Genomic DNA, 24,904 nt, shown 5'->3' with positions numbered 1-24,904 from the left:
GTTATCGAAGTCCCAACATGCGTACATAAAGGGCCGATCAACCAAAACCGCCATTCACGAGGTGATAAGTGTGATCGAAAAATCACTACACCACAAACAATACACCATGGCTGCTTTTATAGACATAGAGGGCGCCTTTAACAACATAGAAGTAAATGCAATAATTAATTATCTGGCACATGGTATGTTTCCTTCAACAGTCAGCGAGATTATGGCAAAAGCACTTTGTAGGTTAAACCTATGGGCTAAAAACACTGGTCTTGGAGTTAACTCGAACAAAACAGAACTGATGCTATTCACAAGCACAACCGAAATACCTCAGTTTCAACTTCCGGTACTAAATGGTACAACACTTACTCTATCCCCCAGAGCTAAATACTTGGGGGTGGAGATTGACACCAAACTGTCCTGGAAAATAAATATAGAAAAAAGAATAAACAAAGCATACATGGCCTACTATACTTGTAAGAGAATCGTCAGCAAGAATTGCGGCCTCAAACCAAGTATAATCATGTGGATGTATACGGCTGTCATAAGACCTATACTTACATATGGAGCTCTGGTATGGTGGCCAGCGCTAAATAAACGATACAACATTAAAAAATTAAATGGTATACAAAGAGCAGCATGTGCAGGTGTTACTGGTCAATCAGGTCATGTCCGACTGATGCGCTCAATGTGATCCTGCATCAACTACCAATGGACATTTTTATTAACAAACAGCAGCTATTGCGGCGATAAGAATAAACGAATTGGGAGGTTGGAATCAGCAGAACTACGGACATCATCCTAAACAAGCTCACCATTAATAAATCAGACTACATTCTCCCAAAGCTGGATTTCAATAGACACTTCCAGGTGAGGATACCATCTAGACGAGAATGGAGAAGAGGTTCAATAGGAGAGGAGGATACCATCTCAGTCTATACCGACGGGTCCAAAATGGACTGCGAAGTAGGCACGGGGGTATTCTCCGCTGATCTAGGTATATTTCCCTCTATACGTCTACCGAACTCGGCTAGCATCTTCCAAGCAGAAGTACTAGGCATAGAAAAAGCCTGCGAAGCTCTATTAGAAAACCACGGGAATATAAATAAAGCAGCTATATTTACCGATAGCCAGGCGGCGCTTCTGGCCTTGTCTTCACCCATGACAAATTCCAGCGTAGTTCACAACTGCAAGAGAGCACTAAGCTCAATAAAAGACAAGCTCCAACTAAACTTAATCTGGGTTTCCGGGCACAGGAACATTTTCAGTAACGAAAAAGCAGACGAGTTGGCAAAGGCAGGAGCTTTCCTCAACGAATCCGAGGCGGAGCTAATACCAAGCCCGGGATCGATCAAAGGAGAGATCAATAGGCAATTTCAACAAGTTGCAAACAACAGGTAGAAAAACATTACAAAATGCGTCATAACTGAACAATTATGGCCAACATATGACAGGAAAAGAACAAACGACTTATTAAATAGGTCAAGAAAAAGTATTTACAGAGTAACAGCTACCACAACAGGGCACTGGCCATTTGGGGAACACGCAGCCAAAATGGGTTTGCCCTACAACGACATCTGCAGGGAACAAGAAAACAATCTTCCACTTTCTCTGCGAATGCCCAGCTCTAGCACATATCCGACACAAAACACTTGGAATCCATCAAGCACCAAACCTTTTGAGAGAAGGTGAAACGTAAAAGCAGATACAGCAGGTTCTACGAATAGTGTATCAAAATGGCACATCAAATGCTAATTGTGCCCGTTAGGGCTGCACTCCTACCTACCTACCTACCAGGTCAATACTTACATACATTACCCCCATATATCTCTAAGGTACAAATTTTCGATCTTCCAGGTGACTTTATGCTGGATATATCGGCCAATATTTGAGTTATCTCAATATAAATTATAGAACGTCTTTTACTCATAACAGTGAATAGCAGTGTTTTATAGCTTATACGCAAGAATGATAGAATACAAGATTACGACACTAGTTTACCGTTAGTTTTTTTCGGTTTAGCTCTTTACAATTCTTACAAAAACAAATACATTGTGCAACAATTTCGTGACGTCACACTTCTGCGTTGAGAAGAACAAAAATAGAAATGCATACAAATTGTAAATAGAAAAGTAAACACTTTTGGAAATTCCCAAAATAATATTAATTCATTCGTCTTTGCAGGAAAAATTTCAGTGGAATGTTTAGAATATTGTTGCGAGAAAAGATATATGTAAGTAGTTTTAGGCACATCCACAATAAATAGAGTAGCATGTGTGGAAATTGTTCAAATGAAGAAAACCAGTGTACTGTTGTATTTATTTAAATTTCTAAGCATAAATATATTAATTTTTTAAAATGAAATGTGCAGTGGCTTGTTGTAATAATTATTATGCAATTAAAGGATCGAAAACGAGTTTTTTCAGTTTTTCGGCCGATTTAAAAGTTGCCAAAAAAATGGGTGTTATTTTGCAAAAGAAATGATATATTTAATACTAAATCCTTTTTAATTAATTAATTTCACAATTCTTTTTTCATAATTTCATACATCTGATACATCTGAACTTATAATATATGTATACATTTATATACAACACAAGAAACGTCTTCTCCATTTGAATCACAACTTAATAGACAATTTTATTATCAATAGGCCGATATATTTCTTTAGAAATGATTCAAATCTTTTCACTCAACAATATTCAATCGCTTCACTAAAACTTTTCATTAAAATCGAAAGAATTAATAATATTTTGCGAATTTACAAAAGTGTTCACTTTTCTGTTTACAATTTGCAAGCCATTTGACAGTTTTTCACTCTTGTTCTTCTCAACACGCAACTATGACGTTTCATAATGGCGGTTGTCGTAATCTTGTATTCTATCATTCTTGCTTATACGTATGTTTTATTGCCAGTAATAGTTTTACACACTCATCCTCGTGTCTATTAAAAATTATTTTCGCCAAACAAATCATATCTGTAAAATTTACGATATTATTACAGTTGCCTCTCGCAAAAAAAATCTTTTTATTACCCACCACTGTTGTCTGTCAAGTTTTTTCGCGTAGAACTCGTTTTGCGAGGGGCCCACGCTTCAAACAAAATAATAATAATTCTTTCTATTATATTTTTGTTAGTTTGTAAAATCTACATAATGTAAAATAAATATGTACAAACGAATTAGTGAAGTGTCAGTGAATATAAAAGTTCAAAATATATATAAGTGTAAAAATAATTTTAAACCTAAAAAATACGTATGTACTTCAAAAAGTGGTAATTTTCACCTTCAAAAGCAACCTATTATTTTTGATCTGGAGAAAATCCTCTATCCGAACATACCCATGTTATTCATGAAATCCTGGGACGGTATTCGAAAGCCGCCCCCACTTTACATATTGCTAACTTATAACTACAGAGTTTTAATTCCATAATTAACTTTCGTTGAAATACGTTTATTAATACAAGTAAATGATTGCACGATAGGGAGGACGATACGATAGCGAGTCGTCTCGAACGGCTCGGAGAGGTCCTTCCTGATCCTGACGGAGATGTTGGTGTTTACACAGCCGAACTAGTTTTGCGGAGAAACTAAATTGAGACATCGTGGCACAAAGGCAGGTCCTTTTTGAGCTGTCGAAAGCAGCTTTGAAATCGACAAATAGGTGGTGTGTGTCGATTCTCTTTTCACGGATCTTTGCCATGGTCGTCATCAAAAGGGGGGTCTCTCATCCGAGGCTAATTGCTATTTTTCATTGGGTGCGTTTTTTTACGTGGCGGGTTCCAAACCCGGCGCACAACCCTGTTTAGAGGATAGGCTACCCAGAGGATACTTGGTCAAAGACCGGAAGCCGTGAGCTGCTAGAGCTATTCGTAAAAGAATCGTTTCTGGCCACTCCCAAGTGAATGGCGATCAGAGAACCTTGCTCACTTGAGTGAACTTCTACTACTGGAGAAAATCATTCGAAATGCAGAACTTAATCGAGCAGGTACAATCTTTTATAAGAGTGTACAGCTGCTGGTGAATGCCGATGATATTGATATCAACGGCCTCAACACCCGCGTCGTTAGTTCTGCTTTCTCCAGACTGGACAAGGAAGCAAAGCAAATGGGTCTGTTCAGACAGCCTGGAAATCCAACGCAGGATAACTCTTGCCAACAGGTGCTACTTCGAACTAAGTAGGCAATTGAGAAGTAAAGTCCTCTCTAGACGAACAAAATCCAAACTCTATAAGTCACTTATTATTTCCGTCCTGCTATATGGTGCAGAGGTTTGGACGATGACAACAACTGATGAGTCGACGTTGCGAGGTTCGAACGAAATGTTCTCACAAAAGATTTATGGTCCTTTGCGCGTTGGTCACGGCTAGTGATGATTTCACTACCGGTGATTTTTTCACTGTGATTGAAAAATCGCAAATCGCAACTGCGATCACTTTTTGTGAATAGCAGTTCGCTTCTATGAACTGCGATTGCGATCGCAGTTCGAACCTGTGAATAGCGATCGCAATTCGAAACTGTGATCGCAGTTTGAACCTGTGAATTGCGATCGCAATTCGAAACTGTGATCGCAGTTCGAACCTGTGAATTGCGATCGCAGTTCGAAACTGTGATCACAGTTCGAACCTGTAATTTACGATAGCAGTTCGAACCTGTGAATCACGATCACAATAGCAAATAGCAGAAAAGTAACAACTTTCTTCAGGGTATTGTATATATCGTATGAAAGCTTTTTGTGATGAAAACAAGAATTGTAACTAATTAATTTCAGAAAAAATGATGGAATAAAAAAATTACGGGTTTTTAATATTTTCCCAAAGATTAGGAAACTCGCGTTAATTATTTGGTCTTGAAAATATTAAAAGCGGGTATTCTAAACAAACAAATTATCAACCACACTAATGGTAATTCCTTCTAAGAAACGTGTGAAACCATCATACCAATATACAAATGAACTACGCAATACGCTCTAAGTGTCAGGTAACCGAACCGCTCCAACATTTGCGAAAATGTAGTGAAAAGAAAGGCGGAAAACTAGAGTTACAGGAGCCAAAGAGAATTTGCCGCCAATAACGACAAAATGTTTCCGTCGTTCGCGTCTACGTAAGTGGAACAGACCCGGACTTTTATTCGGCCAAACAGTGTCAAATTGGCAGAATCTGCCTCTACAACAACAACAACGACGTTTGGACGTGGACTTAGTTGCGATCGCAATAGCAATATAAAATCACAGTGATTTAAAAATAGCAATCACTGAAATCACAGATATCGAAAAATCACAATATCGCTCATCTCTAGTCACGGCGAATATCGCATTCGATGGAACTATGCGCTGTATGAGATATATGACGACATTAACATCCAGCTTTGAAAGTATTCGACGCAGTACCAGCCGGGGGAAGCAGAGGAAGACCTCCACTCCGTTGGAAGGACCAAGTGGAGAAGGACCTGGCTTCGCTTGGAATATCCAATTGGCGCCACGTAGCGAAAAGAAGAAACGACTAGCATGCTGTTGTTAACTCGGCTATAATCGCGTAAGCGGTGTCCACGCCAGTAAAGAAGAAAATGATTGCAACGAAACGAATCAAAAACAAGTAAACAAGGCCTAAGTTCGGGTGCAACCAAACATTTTATACTTTTGTAACTTTCAAGAATCAAAGCCATGGAAATACTTTAAGGTGTAAGAGCAATCGTATAGAGTAAAGTCAGTTGAACTCTTGATATTAGTTATTTAGGGGCTATGTCAAGATTTCGCTCAAATTTATCTTTTTTAGGCACAAAGATAATCTCTTATGAATACTCTATTTTTTCACTAGGATAACTCACATATTGCGCGATATATGCAGTACAAAGTCATCCCGAAGTTCGAAATTCTTTATATTAAGTATATGGGAGCTAAGGGAAGTATTGATCCGATTTAACCCATTTTTGACATGCAGAAATAATAAGTGAAGGATTATCCCTTAAATCCAGTTATGTTCATCACACACTGACCGATATTTTCGATCAAAAGTCAACTATAGGAACAGGGGTCTAAATATTCGATACCAAGCGTCTTGAACAGTTTGGGTAGGATTTGAAAAATTTTTTGTCATAAGGTGGCATACACTAAAGGCATTTTTCGATTGTCATAGTAATCCGTCGGCAAATTTTTACGTTTCTGGGTTTAGTTATTGATTTAGTAGTTTTAGACAGTACCGTTACATAGGGAGTGGACGAGGTTTTCATTCATTCATAATAGGGGGCGGGGGCACGCCCACTTTTTCAAAAAATTGCAACTTTTCTTGTCACTCTGATCATTTATATGTATATAAATAACGCTATATCTATCTCGATTAGTTTTTGTACAACCTTTAGGTGAACAAAACTATAATACTCTGTAGCAACATTTTATACTCTTGCAACTAGCAGAAATCAAAGCAAGGGAAATACCTTAAGATATAAAACGTCAACCTGAGGATCGAAATCCAAGCAATTTTATATATACCGTACATATACTATAAAGTATATAACTCATATGCTGTTTGTTCGAAAAACGAAAACCATTATATGTAGTATATGGAAGTTTGGGTAGTAACGACCAGATTTTATCTATTTTTCATAATACCACATATTACTAACATGTCACATACTAAAAAACTAATCATAAGAGTAAAGTCAGTCGGATGATCGCAAATCCTGATCTTAGTTATATGGGTATTAAGTCAAGTTTTCGCTCAAATTTATTTATTTAAGCACAAAGATACACTGTTATAAGTAAAACATTTTCATTGCGATATATGCTGTACAAAGCCACCCGGAAGTTGGATTATCTTTATATTAGATATGTGGGGACTAACGGAAGTATTGGTCCGAATCAACCTATTTTTCACATGCACACAAACCATTACCAGAGAAGTACTATATTTGAATTTTAATTATACATATATCTCAAATATTGACCGATATTTTTTAACAAAAATCAATTATATCCTAGGTACCGCGTTTTAAATATTCGGTACCAAGGGATGTGAACAGATTTTGTTGGATTTGAACAATTTTTGGTCATAAGGTGGCATACACTAAGGGCATTATTAGTGCAAAGTTTAATCCCGTTATATTAATTGGTTCATGATTTGTGTACTGGAAACTGAACGAATCAAATGGAATTTAAAATTATGCTATATGGGAAGTAGGCGTGATTATTGTCAGCTCATTTTCACAACGTTACATAATTAGGGTTTTTACAAGTCTCATAAAGTTATAAGTTATAACGATTCGAAAATATAGCATTGAGAATTGTAAATGTGTAAATTCATTTTTGTATGAAATTCAACGACAATTTGTTTAACCCTTATGTTGTAACCAACTTTACCGACAAAAAAAAATTTCTAAGTTTTTTTCTAAAAAATGTTTTTCTTCAAATATTAATAGTCGGTGACGATTTAAAGAAAAAAAATAACAACGTAGGATTGTGAATCAGGGTGAAAGAGTAGTGAAAGAATTGGCGGCTCCGTACCGACATCTGCATGGATAACTTCCTTACTACTGTACCTGTTGCTAAACATTTCTTGTCGTGGAATATTACCATTGTTGGCACGCTAAAAAAGAATAAACTTTACATCCCTAGTGTTATGGGAGCGAATAAGACACGGGAGCAGTATTCGACAGTTTTTGGATTTCACGAAAAGGTTACCATGTGTTCCTACGTTCCTAAAAAAATAAAGCTGTCATTCTGATATCGACAATGCATTCAGATATATCAGTTGATGATGACGCTAAACAAAAAACATAAATAATAAATTTTTATAATAAACATAAAGCTGGAGTTGACACAATGGATCAAATGTCAGTCAACGACGATCATCGAGATGGCTAATGGCAATGTTCTTCAATATGCTAGATACTTCTTCACTTGCGGCATATATAATTTATTACGAAAAAATTAAAATGATTGTCAAAAAAAACGACAGAACGTCGTCAATTTATGCGTAAACTAAGTGAAGAACTAGCAATGCCGATGACTGAACATCGCACGGCGAATCCACAAGTAATGCGTCACTTCTCCACAAAGATTGCCGTTGAAAGTGTATTAGGCCATACACTGACAGAAGCAGTCGTGATAAATCCTGGTCCAGAGACTCCAAAAGATAAAACCGGAAGGAAAACAGTAACAGGAACTTGTCATGTCTGTAATGCTTTGCCAATAAGAAGACGGCGAAAGACACGGAAGGCCTGTGCGAATTGTCACCAACCTGTTTGTGACGAGCACTCAGCATCGCGTACAATGTGTTCAATGTCATTAATTATAAAAAAAAAGTGTAATATTTCTTTATTTTTTTAAATAAAATTTATTTGCATGCATTAATAGAAATTATATACAATTTATTTCCTAAGCTTTCCACTGTGGGTACCCGGTTGCTAATACGGCGATGGTTAGAGTTTAAGCTTATTTGAAATAAAAAATAAATCAATTAAATGAACTCACAAATAGCTTTCTTTTAAGTTACAAAAGGACGATTTGAGAGCTTAAAATGAAATACTGAATTTAAGCTAGTCAGACAAATACACCGCAGTGGGTACCTGGTTACTAACATAAGGGTTAAACAAAGGCAAAAATTTATAATTTTACGATTTTACGATGCTTTACGACGGGTGGTGAGTACCCCAAACATAAAAAAGATTCCCAATTTTGTCGAATTCGGTATGTCGGGTCCCGAGATATGGGAGTTTACCAAAAAATGGGCGGTGTCACGCCCATCGTCCAATTTTAACATCGGCTCTTTGAAGCTTTCTCATACTATTCCGGCTTTTACGTTTCTAACACATTTAGTATTTATCGCGCTGTGAGTAGAACGGGTACCGCTATATTGGGAGTGAACGGGATTTTCATCCATTTTCACACTGTCGGTAGGAACTTTTGTAGTATTGGTGTTGGGTTGTTGTACTTTTAGTGGCTTAGGAGATATATACATTTTACATATTAGAGGGTGGGGTCACGCCCAATTTTTCAATAATATATTTAGCCTGTTCACGATAAGGTGGTTATCGGGTTATGTGATTAAGTAAACAACAACAAAATGCGTTATGACAAAATAACCAAAGTTGAACAACCTAGGCCCTTGTTTACAGATTATGTGGTTGTTTGCTTATTTCCAGTCCCTGCAAGACGGAGGTAACAGATTGCACAAACACATTGAAACATTTTCAGCTGTTCACTAACACTGTTACATTTTCTGGAATTTTCAATGGAATGGGAGAATACGTAAGTAAGATAGAGAAAAACTATCGACATTATAAACATATTGTAATGTTAACTTGTTAGAATAGGAGAGGCGAATACCCAATATTTCAAGAAGAATAAACGAAAAGCGCAGTTTATTTTGGATTTTAAAGAGGTAAGTTCGCTAATTGATAATATGATATTTTATAATTAATTTCTAATTTATATATATATATTATTAATTTCTTTTATATAGGGAAAACGAAAGAGGTTAACAAGGAGAAAAAGGTAAGCATTGTGAATTTAATGTTGTGTGTATAATTAAAAATTTTAATATTACAGAAATCATTTGGACCATTGGTGAAATTCAAATCTATTGCGTGCAGCAACCAAATAATGGAGTATGTTTGAAATTATTAAAGTTAAATAGTGTATATTTAATTCAAATATTTGTTATAGATTGTGCATTTTATTTTGATTTTATTATTAAATAAAGAGAAATAATAAAAAAAACTGAGTTTTATTTAAAAGAATTTAATTTGCTAGATGTAACAAATGGGTAACAGATAATCTTGTAATGTAAAATGTTCTTCCTAACATGCTTATATGTTAAAGGTAACAAACTGATAACCAAAATAATAACACTAACAGATATTCGGGTAACAAATACTTTTTGTTATCCATAACACATGGGTAAGCTAAGCGCTAACAAAATAATTTGTTACCCGTAACATACTGTGAAGAGATTTGCTAACAAATGTGTGTATTCTGTTAGAACAAGGCAGCATGCGATATTTGCCATTGGTTAGAGCGAGATAACCATTGAACATCAAATAGCTATGTGTTACTTTTTTCCCACTTTCTGAACAAAAGTAACAAATATTTTAACGAATGCAAAAGTGAACAATAACAATTCGCTTACACGTTTGCTAACAGCTACCCGTCTTGCAGGGGTGTTAGAAAGTCGTTGGAATTTTACTAAATGGCAGCACAAAAAATATATAAAACTAAGCGAATGGCATTTCCATTTAGATTTTCTTATTGGAAAATCTGCTATTAACAGCTGTTTTTTGTTTACAATCAGCAAATTATGCAAGATGTCTGCAAATTTTATACAAAGCATATTTTGAACCCTTAAAATTCGGATTATTTAATAAGCACATACCTTCAATAAAGTCCATTTCCTGAATAGCCGAACTTATTTTAAATTCGATTATTTTGCTTTTTAAACTTTGTTTAGGCATTTTATAAGTTGGAATTTCATTGAACTAAAATTGTAAACAATGAACAGCTGTTTGTGTAAAAATAAGCAAATAACCATACAACATAGGGTGTTCACGGAGCATAGAGGTTATTTTTAATCTAATAATCACATAACCCGATAACCACCTTACCGTGAACAGCCTAATTATTATAAAATATTCTTAATTTAGTGCTTTATATGTTTTCGGTTAATGGCGATTTGTGCACGTGGCAGTGGTTCGATTACGCCCATTCACGAACTCGAATTTTTTTTGTACTATGGAACCAAGTTTCATTAATATATCATAATTTTTACTCAAATAGAAGAAACACGCAATTTAAATACGTGAGTTTTTGAATTTTGAATGAATATATCTCAAAAACCATAAATCAACGGTACCGATATGTACATACATATATATTTTCTTGATCTGGAGGACCTCTATTGGTTCATACCCATTTCATCCCAGAGATCGGGGAATGATATTCTAAATGTTACACATATTTGACTACATAACCTCTTTTATTGTTAAAATTTTAATAAAGAAACGATAATACATAATATTATCATATTATTTTTCTTGGTTGAAGCTTAAAAGCTGAAGTAGTTAAATTGAAAAATGTTTCAGTGAAGCTTTTATTGGTTCACTGAATATACATACTTATATGCACATATATTCTTAATCAGTGAAACTTCTCTATCCGCCCATATTCATTTAAGCACCGAATTCGAAAGATGTCGCAGCTAATATTATTCGCATTTTATACATATGTACAAATCTATTTCACCTTGTGTATAAGAGTAAGAACGAAGTCACCCTCTGCTGAGTTGCATTCCCGTATTAAAAAAGTTCCGTCTTCATAGGGCTCTATTTATAACATATATACATTACAATGAGTTCAAACAATTACTTTAGAATTACAGCTTACCTTTCGTTAATAATTTCTCAGCATCTTCTCGTGAAAGTCCCGAATGGAACCAATTAATCCCATCTTCGTTCGAACGACTCATTTTTATTAATATTTAGTATCAAAGCATACTACATAATATTTTTTGAAATCAAGACTACTACCAGGGATATCCCTTTATCTCCGCTATTTCGCTATTATTGCGTACGCAGTAATTTAAAATTTATATTGATATTATTCTGAGAACAAAAGAGATCGCGACTTCTCTACCAAATGCAATGCTAATAATCTTATCAGCCACCATATTTCTTGTCAAGTGTTTAGACGAGCATGTTTTCCAATAGTTGTACTCTTGTTTCCCCAGTAGTAAATTGTGCTTGTGACAATATTGAAGATTTACACTCCTTAAAGTGGGCTTACACGCAACACATGTGCGTTCGATCTGTAGAATTCGTTTCGCCCATACACGACATACAAATCCATTTTGCGTTCGTTCTTCACACAGTGAACATGTGCGATAGGCAAGCGGAACATTTCTTCAAATATATTTCTAATGTAGCACTTTTATCTATTTCTTTGTATTTCGTTAATAAGTTACTCTAACTTTTATTTTTCGAATTTGTTGTTATATTTATCACTTTTCGTTTGCTAAATTGCCACTTAATTTTTAATAAGATCAATAAATTCTGATATGAAATCTTTATTAAGGGGGAGCCTGCTTTAGAAGCTCCAAACATTCGATTTTTTTTGCTTAAATCTCTTTAAAAATTATCTAACAATATTTCTCCAAAGTTATAGATTGGAATTCGAAATATTGTCGAAGCTAAAAAGGATGTAGTGACCGAGCGTCTAACAGATATATGAGCGCTTGGGCGAAAAGCGATAACTTTGAAGCTCGATTTCTAGGTTTTTCATTTTTACGATTATTCTTAATTGGCGGGTAGGATAAAAAAAAACTAAACGTCGTATAGAATTGGGGCAAAGTTTATTATCAATGGCATAAAATCATCTTCCATATAAGCTAAAAAAAAATAAAGAAAAATCAAGTTTGAACATACTTTTAGACAACATAAAGTATATTTCGGTCAAAAACCACTTTTTTTCAATTAAAAAAAATTGTAATATTTTACACTTTTCTTTCGAATTTTCTTAGTTTAACTAGAAGATAAATAATTGAAAAATATGAATTTCTTTGATCTTTTTGTTTCCGATAGAAATTGCGACCTGCATGCTACACGCCGTCCGAAAAATGCAAATGCGAATTGCTTCCTAGAGGCAGAATATCAAATATTTCGTATCCAAAAAATTTGTGAAAGATGTCCAAATATATAATTATAAAGCCTAGAACTTTCGCTTGAATCAATTACTTCTTTCCTTACCAAAAAAACGATTTTTTGAAGCCTCTAAAGCAGGCTCCCCTCTTAACACTTGCCATTGTTCGTCCGCGACTTTACTGTTCGGCGACACGAGAGAAATGAGATTTTGTGCGGACACAACGCCATACACGAAACACAAATGTGCGCACACCGATCGTAAAAAATAAAACGTTTTCGACAGGATAAAATTTTTGTTATACTAAAGCAAGGCATACACACATCAATTATTGTATCAACTTCAACGAATTGAACAACTGATTGCTACGTATATGGGGCAGTTGAATGAGTTGAATCAACTGGTTGGATGAAAATCAAAATTTTTTGATATTTTGTGAAGTTGGTTGTGTTAGTTGAACAGTGTTTGGGTTGGTTGTGCGATTTCAATAATTATAAAGCCTAGAACTTTCGCTTGAATCAATTACTTCTTTCCTTACCAAAAAAAACGATTTTTTGAAGCCTCTAAAGCAGGCTCCCCTCTTAACACTTGCCATTGTTCGTCCGCGACTTTACTGTTCGGCGACACGAGAGAAATGAGATTTTGTGCGGACACAACGCCATACACGAAACACAAATGTGCGCACACCGATCGTAAAAAATAAAACGTTTTCGACAGGATAAAATTTTTGTTATACTAAAGCAAGGCATACACACATCAATTATTGTATCAACTTCAACGAATTGAACAACTGATTGCTACGTATATGGGACAGTTGAATGAGTTGAATCAACTGGTTGGATGAAAATCAAAATTTTTTGATATTTTGTGAAGTTGGTTGTGTTAGTTGAATAGTGTTTGGGTTGGTTGTGCGATTTCAAACGATTTTGCCATTTTATTACGGCTGTCGAAGAGAGAGCGTCATATGTAATAAGTAAAGCAACAACTTCCGAGCTCATGTTTAAGCAACGAAGTGAATATTCAAAATGAAGTTGGCCTCAAAATTGTATTAAAAGTTGTGTCGTGTGTAGCGACAAGGGCAATTTCTAGACCAACTCAATCAACCAACTAATTGATGTGTGTATGTCTTGCATAACTGTATTGCCGTGCCTATTGCCTGTGGAGACTCCTTATTGCTTATGGAAAGCAATATATGGAATACAAATTAATATGACATATATTGAAAGCAATAAGCTGTCACTTCAGCAGTTTAATAGCGCAGTTTTCATTTCTAGGAAAATTTCGAAGAGGCAACACAGCTCATTTACATATTGCCTGCAAGACGGAGGTAACAGATTGCACAAACACATTGAAACATTTTCAGCTGTTCACTAACACTGCTACATTTTCTGCAATTTTCAATTGCATGGGAGAATACGTAAGTAAGATAGAGAACAACTATCGACATTCTAAACATATTGTAATGTTAACTTGGGGAAAGACGAATACCCAATTTTTCGAGAAGAAGAAAACGAAAAGCGCAGTTTATTTTGGATTTTAAAGAGGCAAGTTCGTTGCAGGGATAATGGGATGCCCAACTTATTCCAGTGTGAGAGCGCCTCAAAATAAGCGTTTTTTATAACATTTTCCTTTGTGGCCAGATCGAACAAAATAAGAATTTTTGGGCATCTAAATTAAAATACCCAATTGCACTTTCCACACCACCCAGGAGGTACGCAAAGCGGCGCGTTACCGAAGTTAGTTTTGGGTGCTCGGTTCCCCTTTAGGCCTTTATCACCCATTAATAAATTTATTTACATAAATCAACAAAACGATAACAATAACAAGTGTATAATGAAAAAAAAAACAAAACGATAAAATTATACATATAACGATTAAAACAAAACAATAACAATTCATATAAAAAATATATAAAAATATCACAATAATATAGTTATTTACATATATACAAATGCCTTCATTTACGTCCCAAATTTTAATTTTCCTTAAAAAAAATTGCTTTCTTATTTTAGAGCCTCTTTATCCTAACTGTTTACAAAATTTTTACTTTTTTATTTGCTTATTGTAACCACTAAAAAATAAAAAAATTGAAACCTATAGGTGTGAAACACACAAAATTTTATTTTTAAAATTAGGGACAGAAAGGTCTTCATCTAAAAATTTAGTTAAAAAATAGATTCTAATTCTATTAAAAAGGGCTAAAACAATTATCGCAACACAAAAAGGGCCTAACATCTTTCATTTTATTAAAAAGAATATCTCCTAATCCTATTTTATGACAATTACTGTCGAATTCTTCTAAAAATCTTGTATCCAAAATTTTTACAAATGCCATAAAATCCTCAGGCGGCTTGACTAAGTTGCATTTGTCTATTTGATTTTGACGCATGAAGTGGTAAACCTTGAAAAACCTGCCAAAAAAGGTCTTTCAATAGTGAATCATTAGACACATTAAGTAGAACATTATTACTATGTTCCGAAATTACTGTAGCATCAGGTTCTAAAAGGAGCTCACAATTTCCTTTTGTTACGACGTTTACGTAACGTAAGCCCCACGATTTCCAAAACAAACTAGAGAACATATTGGGCGTTACTCTAGTACCTCCTCTGCTTCGAATCTGCCCAAAAAAATGTTCTAAACTGCCCTGACATAGTTGTCTCGTCTTCAAGTATGGAAAACCTGAGTGTGACAAAAATCGCCGCAATCGTCTTAAACTGTTAATATTTAACACCCACCCCTTTATAAAACTAAAATTATTAGTTGTGTTGCTTTCTAAATCGTCTACGACGCGAATAGTATTTAAAACTTGTTCTGCCTCATTTAAAAACTCTAACTGTTTAGGGGAACCTACAAACACTTTTTTAGTGGGTACAACAGCCTCAACGAAACTGCTATTTAAAATATCAAATAATTTATTAAAAAACGAAACGAATTCCGCGGTATTAATAAAGCTCCTACTATTCGAGCTTAAGGCTCCCGAGCTATATAGGGACAACATACCAGAAGCGACCGTATTACTCAATACTTGAGACGCGAATTTAACCTTCATTTTTTGGAAGGTATTTGGATAAATATGAGCATCGGTTAATTTATGCGCACACCGATAACTCGACTTAGAGTCGGTTTCATAAAAATGAACAATATCCGACCAATTTACCCGACAATTTTTAAAGAAAACCGTATTTTTTTAAATTTTGTAAACAGTTACGACTACTTTTTATCAAATGGGGGCTATCGTAAAAAAAATACACTTCCTTGCCATTAACATTAAAAAAAGGCCGTGACGCTGAAACACCTAACAAATTAGAGAAATTCTGAAAATTGATGCCCTGGTCGCAAACAAAATGGCAAGGAATTAGTCCTATATTTTGCAGTTGGGTAATGGCTTCAAAAATGTATTTCTTGAGGACATCCCCTTTGCAGGAACCTTTTACGAAAAAGTAAGCCAATGGGTGGGACCAAGGCTCTCCACCTATACCTTGCACCATTATAGTCATTGCAGTAGTTGCTAATCTAGAAGTGCGATTTTCATCGCCATAATCCTCAATACCTATCTTAATTGGCGTAGACACCGCTTTACTACTCAATACCTATCACCCTATCGAATTTCCTATCATACTGATATTTCAGTGACATTTCATCACATGAAACCGACACGAACTTTTGTTCGAAAGTGAATCCCCTACTCCTAATCTCTAACGATTTTATGCTACTTTGGGTGCAACCTGGGAGACGGGGCCAGTCTGTAACAAAGTTTTCCAAAGTACTTTCGGATGGAAAATCTAATTGGTGCTTTAAATGCCGATAAGCAACTGGCGATAGAAAAAATACACCCAAAGCTATGGGTACGGCGATTACTATTTATAAAACTATTCCTAATGTAAGCACCTAACTGAGGAGGAACTTTGCTACAAACTAAAGAAAGAGTGTCTGACTGTTCCCTCAAAGAGCTACTCCTTAGCTGTTCCCTACATCTTTCTAACTCTGCGGCCATTTCAACTAACTGGACCTTTAAACTTCTATTTTCCTGCTCTTTTTCATCGAACTTTATTTTCAAAACCCTATTCTCTTCCCTCAATTTCTTCTTCCTTTCTGTACCTGCGGTCAGACCCCTACCTGTTTGCGCGCCTTATCAAAATTAAAAGGTACATCCTCCTCAAAAAATGGAAGAGGCTCTAAAATTCCATCTTCAATCTCATTTTCAATACTTGGAAAAAGCTGCCTCGATGCATTTTGTGCATTTGAGACAGCTACTTCAACTTGCGGAGCAAAATCTTCTTGACCCGATAAAATTGTATTTTTTAATTCAGAATTTCGGACGTCAAATGTAGGGTCAACTTTTAAATTTATATCGGGAACGGCCCCCGAACGCAATCGCTTTTCAAGGCGCATTTTTGCCGAAAAATGCCGCCCACAAGCAAAAATATGTTTAGGTGTTTCATCGGTTTCATCGGAAACACCTAAACGGTTGAGCCAACATTTTCGTCTATTAAAAGAAACAAAATAAAATACAAAAAGGTAAAAATTTAATTATAGAATATGTATAATAATAATAATAATAATAGTGCAAAAAGTGTATATTTAATGAATATTTAAAGTACGACTTTTTTATAACTATCATAAATATTCAATTATAAATCATTACTTTAAAATAATTTATTTAATTAATTAACGGCAATGGCAATAAATTGACAGTTACGCTCTGAACAAGTAGAGCGCGACAGACTGCGAGCGACATTTGTCAAATATTAAAATACACATATTCTTAAGGACACAGTTATTGAGGCAGCTGCACGACGACATTATAGTGGCTCATTTTATTAAAAATTCAAACTGAAAAATCCTTTTACATTGTGTGTTTCACAACGCAAAACGATGACTGCCAAGTTTTGCGAATCTTTCGATGTCATGATGCGTATGAAGCAACGCTAATCCAACTAGTCTTTCTTGAAGCATGGTTGTCCTAAGTCATGTTTTGATGCGGCGAAGATAAGAGTAACGTTCAGAGCTCGCGTTTGTTACGGGAAGGGTACAGAATACTCGGAGATAGGTGTGGATTGTTGGGAATATGTCGACATCACATTTTCTTAATGTTTCCAGTGCAGAAGTTGGAATTTCGTTGCCTTCAATTTTTTGTTGCTGCTGCCAGTGACATTGCCAGTAGCTTAATTCACTTTTGAATTTAAATTTTTGTACGCTTTTTTCATCATCCAGAAGATTCCCGAATCTTTCTATCAAGCATCCGATTAGATCATCGATTTCGTTTTCTCTTAAAAGACTTGCTTTTTTGGGAGCAACACACTCAATTGGTAACCATCCAAAACTTCTTGTAAAAAACGAGCTTCCAAATCTTCTTTGATGGTATCCAACAGAGTTATGTAGACAGAGACCCTGTAGTAATCTTCGCAAGTTTTCATTTCGTAATTTTCGCATTTCGTTTGTCGACCACATGTTCTCGGTTTCGCTTCGTCAACATCGAGTTTTTCCGCCATTTTCTTGGCTTCTGAATGAATAAATCGGAATATTTCATCAACTTTTTTCCTCTTTTTTCTTCCGCCCCAATCATTTTTGATGCCTTCGCCAAATCAATTGCTTCCTTTTGAAGAACTACGCTGAGCGAATGGGTGAGCGATTGAATGTCGCTGAGACAGAAGAGCCCAACGATAAATTATAACTTGCAAAAAGCCGATATGAGAATTTTCGCTTTGCCTGCTGTTTCTCTGTTCTTCCACTCACTGATTTTTGACAGAGCTTCGATGATCAACGGTAACTTCGCAACAAATTGAAGGACAGCACCGTGCCTCTCTACCCATCTAGTTTCTCACAACTGGACAATTATTTCACCAAGTATCTTTGCTAAGTCACACGTTTTGGAAATGAGTTCTTGAAGAATTTGTCGACTTCTCGTATGGCACTGGCAACGTTTTCGATTAATCGTACTTTCACTGACTTTGAAACACAGTTGTTGAGTTTGTGCGAGAAACACGGAGTCATGACAGCATTTTTTGCTTCTTTCCGAATTTCGTTGACTGCTCCGATATCGAAGCGCATTTCTCCATTCGGAGATTCATTTTCTTCATGTCTCCAAGAACAATCCCCCCGATGGCAAATCCACTTAAAGACAATTCTTCATCAGTTCGGTCGTTTTTTCCAGCAGTCTTGTAAGCTATTAATCCATCTTCATCCTCGCTTTGTTCTGATTCTGTGCCCTCCGTGAGAGTATTCTTCGAAAGTTGACCGAATGCGTCCAAAAAAGATACAAAGTCTTCTCGTATACAAGTTATTTTTAATCTTCTTGTTATTACTCCTTTGGGATAGCGACGGTGTTGTCGACTATCCAGAGTTAAGTTATTCTTGAAGATGATATTCACACTAGTTATTTTTGATCTTCTTGTTATTACTCCTTTGGGATAGCGACGGTGTTGTCGACTATCCAGAGTTAAGTTATTTTTGAGAATGATACTAACACGTTGAGTTTCGTACTAAAACTGATTTGTTTCATTATTTGTAAGCTTGTTGCTAACCTCCTATCTTTGCCGTCGCTGCTGCCGTTTTCTCGACGTTATTGCTTGCATAGGAACTTCCCACGCTCATGTGCCATGCTCATGCATCGAGCTGATCGAATTACTACAGCTGACCAAACATTTTAATTTGATCGCGCATGAAGCGAACGATGCAGACTGCATACTTTGCAATTTTTGGCAGCATGAGCGTTTCAGTGCGTTAACTACTGTTAACTACTCCCTCTTCCAAAACATGGTCGTCCTCGGCCATACCCAACCTTTCCAGCACTTGACGCACCGCCATAGAAGTTTCTCTTTGCCGCCTACGCCTTAGTAAGATGATTGATCCAGCAAGGGTTACAGCGATCGTGGCACAAATTCCTGCGGCTACTAATGGTGCAGCAATCGTTCGTATGCGTAATTCAGCGATGTGCCGCAAGTTAACTTCACTTAGCTTGTGGAGGAATGGTAGGCTTAGTAGGGTATGATGGGAGGTTATGTTGATCCGTGCTGAGGCAGACTGTTGTGGAAGTCTCTTCGGGTATCCATTGAGGGTAACGTATTTGGTGCCATTGATAAAAGCGGTGCGTTCGAATGTAACAAGATAAGTGCCATTAATAAATATTTCAGGGCCATTATCTATGCTAGCCTTAACTATTGCATCGTTTATCAAAACTATACCATCGTCGACGACGACAATGGGGGATAAGTCGCTGGGCTTGGTGGCACAGTGCGCTACTGCGCCAGAGTGTAGGCTTTGTGCGCAAGTTTCAGTTTCGGCTTCTTTACAGAACGTTACCATTGGTGCATCAATACAAGATATAACAGCGGTAATGTTGCCTCCGCAGTCAGCTATAATGTTGTCCGGTAAATGCAATATACGGCCAGCATGCGATACGGGAAAAATAGTAATCTTCTTACATAATAACTTAGGTCTAGGAAAACCGATAATAAAGGTTACAATTTCTTTGCTTGCTAAAACCTTAACTCTAGCTATGCTAAACAATTGGGTTATTGTAACTCCTGTGAAACTCTCCTTCATAACCGCCTCCAAGTCATCTGCATCAATAATAGCAGGGTTTATTACATTAAATTTAGCCAGTGTGATTGCAATTATTAAATTTTGAATCTCTAGTGTTAAAATTCTGTTTCTAGCCAACAGCGTTTCATAGAGGTGCGATGAATCTATTTCTTCCCTTTTTTTTACACTGAGAATTTTATTGACCGTATTCGTGAGGGCGTTAATCTGTTCCTGAGTTCTGGAATTAATGACGATCTGTCTATTGTTGAACTGTATTAGCTCTTGCTCCGTTAGTCTTGTTTGTAGTAAGTCATTGAAGTCAGGCGTGCCGGCTATTACCTTCAGGGCGGACCCCAAAAAGTTTAGGCTCCGAGCATGCCTATGGTGTACTCCTAGTGTCCCTAATAAAGTAAGTAAATGTCTGGTGTCTACTTCTAGGATCTTCCTCATGTGTGATTGTGGGAAGACGCTAATCAAGTCTGTGGTTTCTTGAATGTATTGTCCATATTCCGTTAAATTTGATATATGCCTTATGTACCTCGTCTCGTTTCAAATTATTGCAGTGCCGTCCAGGATCGGTATGTAGTCCGCGTGCGAGTAGTCCGTAAATTTGGAAGTCGTCAGCGCAGCCCAAGTCAAAAGTGCGAAGATGGGAGTATGCCTGAAATTCAAAATAAAAACAATGAAAAAAAAGGTATTATGTCAGGAGTTTCACTTGAGGTTGTCCTTGTGGACCACCCTCCCTTTAATAAGAACGGTTGTTCCTAGATCAGCGTCTATCCTTTCCTCGACGTACAGTGGAGTGACCTTGTCGCCTAGTCTCTTGTTGGACCTTACCAGGACCTTTTCTCCAACTTCGAAGATTCTATTTTGGCGGTGGGTATTACTCCGCTCCAGTTGTTCTTGTTTGGCTTTCTCTAGTCTGGCAGCAATATCCGGGAAAATGCGTAAATTGGCATGGATAACCTCAATCGGCTTCATGCCCGTCACTGAATGGAACGTTCTATTATATTCCACGGCGGCCTGAAGAAAGAGTTCAACTACGTCTTGTATCTGCCTTTGCAGTTTTAGACATCTGGCGATTTCCACGAGGGTGCTGTGGAATCTTTCCACTTGCCCGTTTGACGTACTGTGTAACGGTGGCGCATTTACTATATTGATGTCGTATTGGCTTTTCAGCAATGATCGAATTGTATCTGAATTAAATGAAGGTTCGTTGTCACAGTACACAGTTTCTATTTTCGGGGAAATGTTAATGATTTGCAAAATGCCCGCTTTTACGTCTGCGATAGTGCGTGACGCCACTGGCTGAACTAAGGCAAACTTGGAGAATTTGTCTATGGCAGTTAAAAAGTGTTTTCCTGCAGTTGAAAAGATGTCAATATGGATCAATTCTCCTACACGGGAAGGTATAGGCGTAACACCCATTTCTTGCTTCTTTGGGTGCCTATCATACTTCGCCTTTCCACACACTTTGCAGTTTACAACAATTTCTGACGCAATTTTTCCCATTTTCGGGAAATAGTAATCGAGTAGGATCTGCTTTATATTCTCCTGGGCGGCTCTATGTGCCCTATTATGCTCCATCATTACTATCTCCTTTTGCTCGTCTTTGTTAACAACATCTATTACCATGTTCTTGCAGTGCCAGAATTTGGTGGCAGGGATAACTCTGACCAAGTCATCCTGAATGTGTGCCAAAACGTGCAGGTCGCAGTGTAAAGCATTTACTACGTCCGGCTTTACGACTTCTGCTAGCAATTTAAGCCAGTCGTTAAAGATGATCTGATGACGAGTCTTTGTGCCAAACAAGATAAATGTCCGTTTTGTGGGGGTAGAAGACTCTTCTATAACTATCTGATTCCTGAAGCAATTCAGGGACTTATCGATAGTCTCAATCACATGAGTTAAAGATACTTCACTGTGTGCTGTCGCTGCATTGGACTGTACTGATTCCTGTAAACGATAATGCGTCTGCAACGTAGTTTTCTTTCCCAGGTTTGTAAAATACCTTTGCGCCACTCTCAATTCGCGCTTTCCAACGTTTTATCTTGGAATTTGGGTTCCTATCCGAGACCGCGAAAACTAGAGGCTGATGATCTGTATAGATTCGTATGTCACTCTTACCGTAGAGGTAGTGCCGGAGGCTGTCCAAGGCCCAAACGATAGCTAATAGTTCCTTTTCGTTTGTCGTGTAGTTTATCTCCCTATCCTTCAGCGTCCTCTAAATCGTTGTTATGGGTCTATTTCCCTAAGATAGTACTGCACCTATGCCACTTGAGGAGGCATCAGTAGTCAAATCGAATGGTTTTGAAAAATCTGGGTAATGAAGAATAACATCTTCGGAAGCAAGAATATTTCTAAGCTTATCAAACGCAGTCGTCTGGATTTCATCAAAGGATACCGGGATGTTTTTTGAACGGAACTTGCTAACTCTTCCGCTCTCACCTTTTAATAAGCTTGTTAAGGGCCTTGCTATTGCTGCAAAGTCCTTTATAAAGCACCTATAGTAACTCGCCAGACCAATAAAGGATCTCAGCTCGAACAAGTTGCTTGGTTGCTTAAAGTCTCTGATTGCTCTGACCTTGTCTGGGCTGGTTTTTGTCCCCTCTTTCGTAACAATAAATCCCAGAAACTCTACACTTTCTTTAAAAAACTGTGATTTCTCCTTTGAGACCCTCATATTGGCATCATAAAGGCTCTTTAGAACTTGTCCAACATGGTGTATGTGGTCCTCTTCGTTTTCGGAAAACACAATAACGTCATCGACGTAAACATAGCAGGTTTTACCAATCCTATCACGCAGAACATCTGGAAAATGCTAGAAGCATTTTTTAGCCCAAAGGGCAAACGGCAGAATTCATACTTTTCTCCATTTACTGAAAAGGAAGTCTTTTCCCTATCGTGTTCTGCTAACATAATTTGATGGTATTCAGATTTCAAGTCCAGGGTGGTGAAATACTTGGCCTTTCCCAGGTTTGAAAGTATCATACTGATACTCGGCATTGGGTACTTGTCCGCGATGGTTTTGGAGTTTAATTTTCGGAAATCTACCACCAACCGCTTATTAGGCGCTCCTGTGAGGTCTGTGCCCTTTTTTCCGACAACCCATATGGGGTTGTTATATGGAGACCTAGATGGTCGAATGATGCCATTTTTAAGTAGATCCTTGATTTCTTGGCTCACAAAGTCAGCAGCTCCCATGGGGAATGGGTACATTTTGGAGTAGACTGGCTCATTATCCTCCGTGCGAATGGTGGCAACAACATTGGTATTAAACGGGAGTAACTTGCTCGAGTCGGCAAATGCCTTCAAATGCTTTGTCATCATTTGTAGAAAATCTGCACGGACGTTAGCTGGAAATTCTATGTCTTCAATTTTTGTGAAATTGACTTGAGCACATTTGTGGAATCTCAAAGTTTCAGATCCTCCCTTAAAGTGGATCAGTTCTGACGCGAGATCAATAGTTGCTTCCGCCTGTGTCAATAGGTCGAGTCCAATTATGCCGTCAAAAGTTGTGAGACCGGGTAAATGAAAAAAAGGGCTATTTATGCCAAACATCATAATGAAGCTTTTGCTCCCAATTCTGTTAAATCCGTGAATTGATTTAACCACAAACGGGGTCTGTACTGGGACAGAGGATAAAGGGCTTATGTTAGGTTTAATATAACTTTTTGACGCCCCGGTGTCAATTAAGAATTTTAACGATTTCCCTGCTTCTGTTCGTTGGATAAACGGGAGCAGGTACTCTCCGCTAAAAAATTAAGCGCATCTTCTTCATACTCAGTTTCATTTTCAGCCTCTATTTCTGCCGCTGCATCATAAGCGGCTTGATCATATTGCTTTTCGTACGCTTCGTCTCTTTCTTCTGTCAAATGGTTAATCCTCTGGCGTCTGTAGTCCGACGTCCTTTGAGAATTCGCAGGTCTCTTGAACGCACCTTGTGGTTGACTGTTGCCAGAGGGATGTGCTATAGGTAAGCTTGAGTTATGGGTAATTTGGTTGTTCTGGTTTGTAAAGTTAGTGCTCTGACGGAACCTCGAGGATGGGTCGACTTCCATTTTTTCAACTTGGTCGCGCCTTGGAGGGCGAGCTCCTTGCTCCCTGGTGAAATAAGGTTTTTTTCCAGTCCTGTACTGAATGTCGGACTGCTTCTGATAAGATCGATTTTGATGTTGCCTGAGGTTTTTTTCCTCCAACGATCTTGCAAACTGGGCCGCAAATGCGTGTCTATCATGATTTCCTTCTATCTCCTGGGCCATTGCAAGAGCCGAGGGCAAATCTTTGGGCTGGGCTGCAAAAAGAACATCCGTGAGGTTTCTCCTTAACCCAGAGACGAATACGCGCAGCGCATCGGTCCTATGCTTGTCGTTCATATACCGTGCCTGGTCAGTATCAAAGGTCATTGTAGTTTTATTTGTGAGAAGTGTGAGTTTTTTCTCAACCTCCTCATAAAATTGAATAATAGTCAACTGTCCTTGCCTTAGCGTTGCTAGCTCTTGTTCGAGCAGATGCAATGGTCGCTTGTCTGAGTATGTAAAATCTAAACAGCTAATGATAGCGTCGAAATTAAGGACCGTGCTGAATGATGCTAAAACTGCATCAGCCGATCCCCTAATTCTGTTGCGAATTATGAGGACTGCTTGGTAGTGTTTTGAACTACCCACATAGGTTTTAAATATATCATACGCGGCCATAGCTGCCTGCCGCCAGGAGACATATTGCTCCTGTGAGCCATCGAACTCTGGAAGTGATTTAACTGCATCCA

The 24,904-nt window shown here is 37.3% G+C and overlaps 1 protein-coding gene and 1 long non-coding RNA gene across 5 annotated transcripts in view; one reads left to right on the top strand and one right to left on the bottom strand.

The window, feature by feature from the left end:
• The window catches only part of LOC105227050 (tyrosine-protein kinase Shark), a 40,888-nt gene extending 29,198 nt beyond the window's left edge, over positions 1–11,690 (bottom strand). For 2 of the 4 annotated variants that reach the window (XM_049451245.1, XM_049451247.1), the window contains exons 1-2: positions 11,361–11,690; positions 11,220–11,299 (exon numbers count right to left, since the gene is read on the bottom strand). In XM_049451245.1, coding sequence (XP_049307202.1) covers positions 11,220–11,299; positions 11,361–11,442 — 162 coding nt within the window. In that variant the 5' untranslated portion in view covers positions 11,443–11,690. The remainder of the gene's footprint in view (positions 1–11,219; positions 11,300–11,360) is intronic. The other 2 variants (XM_049451246.1, XM_049451244.1) reach the window with 2 other exon arrangements.
• LOC125777223 (uncharacterized) lies at positions 9,230–9,671 on the top strand. Its single transcript, XR_007422182.1, has 3 exons — positions 9,230–9,363; positions 9,445–9,476; positions 9,531–9,671. It is a non-coding gene; the product is annotated as an uncharacterized LOC125777223 (long non-coding RNA).
• Positions 11,691–24,904: the final 13,214 nt, after the last annotated feature.

This window comes from Bactrocera dorsalis, chromosome 3, assembly GCF_023373825.1.
Source record: "Bactrocera dorsalis isolate Fly_Bdor chromosome 3, ASM2337382v1, whole genome shotgun sequence".
Taxonomy (NCBI): domain Eukaryota; kingdom Metazoa; phylum Arthropoda; class Insecta; order Diptera; family Tephritidae; genus Bactrocera; species Bactrocera dorsalis.
The sequence above is the reverse complement of the archived record's forward strand: the minus strand, read 5'-3'. Positions and strand labels throughout refer to the sequence as shown.